This window comes from Neomonachus schauinslandi, chromosome 9 (assembly GCF_002201575.2).
Source record: "Neomonachus schauinslandi chromosome 9, ASM220157v2, whole genome shotgun sequence".
NCBI classification, from domain to species: domain Eukaryota; kingdom Metazoa; phylum Chordata; class Mammalia; order Carnivora; family Phocidae; genus Neomonachus; species Neomonachus schauinslandi.
In genome coordinates, this window is record NC_058411.1 from 73,206,428 (window position 1) to 73,211,838 (window position 5,411).

Here is a 5,411-nt window from a genome sequence, read left to right on the forward strand (position 1 = left end):
GTTGAGACCAGTGTCTGAAATCTTCTCCTTCCTCTCTCAGGGGTACTCGCTCTCCCTGAGGCACACCTGAACTGTGGACCTAGGGTAACGCCTTGAGCGAACTGGGTAGCCACTAGTAATTCGTTTATCCTTCCAATGTTGCTGAACTGGAATCTTTTTATTCTGCTTTAATAATAATAATAAAAAAACCTCTACTGGATTAAATCATAAACTCTGCATGTGTTTTAATTTCTTGTCCCTTTTCCTTGGGTCATTTGTTGAGAGCCAAAAGTGAATCCGAGGCAGAACTGGGATTAGGGTAAAGTGAGCAAGGCACTAACTTCAGGTTCAAAATTTAAGGGGCACCCAAAATCCCAGTAATCTAGATACACAAATTAAAAAAAAATCAAAATTAATGCAAAAATCTCTGATGAATAAAATATCTAAGTTTTAAGCCAAGACCTGAACAACCCAGTCTGACAGGGTTGGATTTAGGGTATCGGTGAATTGTACCAGTACACGGTCAGATCCTATCATATGACATTTTGATATTTCTTGATCAGAGATTATTTTGCATTAAATTAAGATTTTTAACTATTGCATTAAAATATTTATCTTGATTACTGGGCTTTTTAGCACCCCCCTTAAGTTTTGTACCTGGAATGTACATCCCGCTGTACTCCCAGACTTGATCCCGGTGTCGAGGCACTTGGAGTAGTCGATTAGGGTCTTCTCTAAAGATGGCACATATAATTCCAACTGCATCCTTTCCCGTTCAGGAGCTGCCTCTGTGCCTTGAAAGAAAGGGAAAGGGAGATCGGAAGGATTGCCTGACTGGTCAGAAACCATGTCCCTTAAAGACCATGGAAAGAAATGAATCAGGATTTCCAGGACGGGATTGATACTCTGCGAGCTCATTGTCCCTCCTCTTGCATCCCTGGAAGGAACAAAGAACTTGCATCCAGACTCCTAACTCCCTTCCCCTTTTAGATCTTACAGCTGAGCTGGTTGTTTAGCTCTCCCACATCCAGTTGTGGGCAGGACGTCTTTAGAGTTAGAAGGCGAGGGGAGAGAACGAAGAGAAGGAGAGGCTCCTCATTTCACGGATTTGATTAAGTCTGTTCTCTGAGCATTAGTGCCCCCATTTGGGAAGTGAGGGGCTTGGACTAGCTAGTCTTTGAGGTTACTCCACAATTCCATTTCTCCTTGTTGGAGGGGAGGGTTAGTACAGGGGAGTATTGAGAAATAAGAGGTAATTGGCAGCTGAGCGCCAGATTATGGGGTCACTAATTCTGAGCTATGACATTTCCATCCTGTGAGCGCCAGAAACACAGTGAGCTAGAGCGGGGAAAGGCAATGCACAAGCTTGAGAGGGCCCTTTCTGTTCTTATCTTTTCAGTTGAGAGACTTCAACTATTGCATTCTTTATTTGGACTTAGTTCAAGGTCAGATAAAAAAAAGGAGGTACATCTATGCTAGTTGTTAACTCTGTCTTTTGCAAGCATCAAATTCTAACTGATTGATTCGATTCACAGAGGGAGGACACTTGCAATTGCAAGTAAAGTACACTTCGCAGCCTTGTAAGTAGGCAAGGCTTGCTCATGACCCATTTCTCCAGGGGAGTCCCACTTCGCTGTTATCTTCGTGGACATTTGGATGTCACCCAGAAAGCAGAGACCTCAGATGCTGAGCAGGATCAAGTGGTCCCTAGCATATCACCTGTAGCCCCATCATTTCTTGGGCAAAATTTTAAAGTAGCTGAAATGTGTCTTTAAGGTCCCTGTTTCTATGTTCTGAATTCTGATTCCTTTTCCTCTAGGCTTTACTGGCTCTTTTTTCCTTCCCACTGCTTCTGCTTTTTCTTCCCTCTTTCTAAGTAGAAACAAAAATCTTGCAGATAAATGCAAATTCCCACTAAGGTGTGAGTAACTGAGACTCTCCAGTGGAATCTATTCTGGGAATATTTTCATTCAATTGGGATCAAGATCCAATTCAAATGAATTGCGGTGTATTAGACATTTGTAGTTCGAGAGGGTATTTTTTTTTAAATGGGCACCTAGCAGTCCAAATCAAATTCAGGTAGTTGTGAATTCTGTGCACTTGAAAAAAGATGTTTCAGAAAAATAGTTTCAGTGCAGAATCTCTGCACTGTCCTTCCTTTTCATTCTTCTCTGCATTGTCTTTCTGTTTTTCTATTTCACCTCACTACTGATGTTGACAGTAGAGGATATTTAGGAAAAAATCTAAATCCTTCTTCCCTACTCCCTTCAACTTGCAGCAAGTCTATGCTCAAGCCACACATGTGAATACATCCACTTAATTCCTAATCATCTATCAATAATCAATCAACCCAATTATTAAGGCTTATATATTCTTAATACTGGGTCTTTGCTCTAATTTCACACACACAACATTTTTAAATTAAATATAATAAAAAATACAAGTCCACGTGTGTTCATGTCAAATGAGTGTTATAAGAAGTGAATATATAGGGCGCCTGGGTGGCTCAGATGGTTAAGCGTCTGCCTTCGGCTCAGGTCATGATCCCAGGGTCCTGGGATCGAGTCCCGCATCGGGCTCCCTGCTCCTTGGGAGCCTGCTTCTCCCTCTGCCTCTCTCTCTCTCTCTCTGTCTCTCATGAATAAATAAATAAAATCTTTAAAAAAAAAAAAAGAAGTGAATATATAGAATTATCAAATCAATATGTCACACATCTGAAACTAACATAACATTTCCTGTCAATCATACTTAAATAATAATAAAAAAAAGAAATGAGTGATAAGAAGATCAGGGAGGTGAACAATGGATTTGGTAGACTTCAGTAGTAAAAATGTGTTAAAGAAAGAATATGATCTGAAACGGGCTTTGAAGGATTTCAAGAGGCAGAAATAAGAGTAGGCTTCCAAGAAAGGACCAAACATGGAGAGACAGAACAGGGTGTATTCAGAGAAGGGTGGGTCACGCTGATTTGACTAGAGCAGGTTTGTGTACTAAAATAATGCTAGAGAGGCTTGAGAAGCAGGTGGAGATTAGATCAAGAAGAGCCTTTGACCAAATGGCCTCAGGGGATTAGATTACCTCCAGCAGGCAGTGGGGATACTTCAAGGTTTTTGAAATAGTGTCATTACAAGTGCTGTTTTTAGAAAAGTAGTGTATCCAAGGAATTGGAGGGGCAAGGAGCAGTGGTTAGGAGGTAAGAGTGGTAATGCAGGAGATATAAGGGAAAGAGGCTCTTAGAGGTGGGAGCGAATGAAATTCTTTTGAGAGCAAGGGAAAGAATTATCACCCTAAATAACCACTCTTTCTGAGATTTTCATTATAAATTTCCCAGCATTGATCTCAAGTAAAGGGTTTTCTACACTAGTCAAGCCATGTTATGTTGTTAACAAATGTTGAGAAACAAGCATATATGCTGTTCGGTGTTTGATTCTGTACAGACCAGCCTGAAGGAATTTTCATACTTAAAAAAGAGGGAGAAAAGAATTACATATACTAGCCAACTTGAAAAATAAAAAAAGAACATATAAAATGTAGTGCGATGTAATCTATGCTGTAGGGTTTCAAAAAAGCTAAAAACAAATCACTCTGGGTTAAAGTACAAACAGGGAAGATTCCACAGAAGAAGAAACAGTGATGCTGCCCACGTCACAGAGATTCTGGCGGCCAAAGGCACACTTTATGAACTTCTCCGAGCATCCTCGATTCCACATTGTCCCCTCCTTCTGTCTCATGCAATTCTACCTACCCCTTTCTTGCCCCTCCTTCCCTCAGCTAGACCAATAACAGAAACTTCCAGGAAACAAATACAGTTTCATTTCTTGCCCCGTAACAAGCTGGATTCTTTCTCAGCAGGATCTACTTGCCAAAGGAACTGGTAAAGAGAAATTCCATGACTGAGAATGGGTGGGAAAAGAAATGAGAGATGCTTTTAAATGGCTGCCATGTGCCAGGTACTGTGTGAGGCTGTAGGAGACCCGGCAGTAGTAAAGAATGTGTTGGGTGAGATTATTATGACCACGATGTGGATTACAGACCCTTCCAGTGAGATTATAGACAAGGGGAAAAGGGAGAGAGATGACTACTTGGTTTGGGGCACTTGAAACCCATTCCCTTATATAAGTCTCACCTTTCCTTTTTTCACATGGGGGAAACCTAAGTTGAAGGAGTAAATTGTTTATGAGAGGGTAGGCAGGGATTTGAAGCTGGGTCTACAGATTCCACAGCTGATTATCTTTTCATGCCATCATCCTTCCATTGAAGGAGCCCGAGTTTACATGTTGGAGTCAATCCTGGACTAACTGCCATAAGGAAAAGAGAATGATCTCATTAATATTCTCTTTATTTTCATCTTTTACTTTTTTTTTTTTTTATTTCTACTGCAGAAGAGATTACCCTAGATCTGAGATGGAGACCTTCTCTCTGCTGCTACTCAGCCTGGGTTTGGTTCTTGCAGGAGCTTCAGAAAGCATAATGGAGATAATTAAAGAAGAATTTTCAGGGGGAGAGATGGAATATGACATGGCAAACAGTGACCAAGAAAGACAGACCATTGAGGCATTAATGAACTTGACTCTGTTATATAAAAATACCAGCCTCAGTCTGTCCAAGGATATTCTGTCTTCCTCATTACTGACATTCAGAAGATTACATTATAGCTTCGCCAAAGGAAACAGACCAGGTAATGACAAAGAGTATTGCAATGACATAGTGGTCTGGAGAAAAGTTTCAGAAGCTAATGGGTCACGCAAGTTAAGCTATAACTTCATCCATGATTCCAAGGAAGTGATTCACGGTGCCCCCGAAGCCTCCAGCTGCAAGTGTGGACAGAATCTTGGCATAAGCTGCTCTAGGAGCCCAGCCCTGGACACTGCTATGTGCCAGCTCACTACAGGCAGACAATTCCCCAGGTGCCAATACCATAGTGATACTTCACTAAAGAAAATATTGGCAGTGCTGACAGGTCATTCTCTGATGAGCTGGTTAGTTAGTGGCTCTAAGTTGTAAATCCCACGGGGCTTTGAGACCAGAGTCTATCAAAGAAGGACATACTTATTCTCATTCTTGTTTATTTCCTTCTATTATCCGTATCTACACTTTCAGCACTATAGTAAACTCTTGATTATCTATACTAACTGGAGGAATAAAAAAATCCCAAATTGTGGAGAATTCAATTAAGATTTATAATTAATCCTGGAGTACAGATACTCTCTCTCTCTCATACACACACACACACACACACACACACACACACACTTTCTCTGAACTAAACTGAATTCCATCCTAGCTCAGCTATAAAGCCAAGAGGTAGAGTCCACCCAAATTGACAAAATCAAGGAGGAAAGGCCCAAAACCAATATTGATAATTGAAAGTTAATTGTACTGCCACTGAGACTATTCAGAGAAATAGTGAATGAGCATCGGGAATATTATTA

At 40.8% G+C, this 5,411-nt stretch overlaps 1 protein-coding gene across 1 annotated transcript; it reads left to right on the forward strand.

Annotated features, from left to right (window-relative positions):
* The first annotated feature begins 4,383 nt into the window (after positions 1 to 4,383).
* On the forward strand, positions 4,384 to 4,983 carry RNASE11 (ribonuclease A family member 11 (inactive)). Its single transcript, XM_021695651.1, has one exon. It carries the CDS (start codon positions 4,384 to 4,386, stop codon positions 4,981 to 4,983), a length of 600 nt encoding a protein of 199 aa, XP_021551326.1.
* Positions 4,984 to 5,411: the final 428 nt, after the last annotated feature.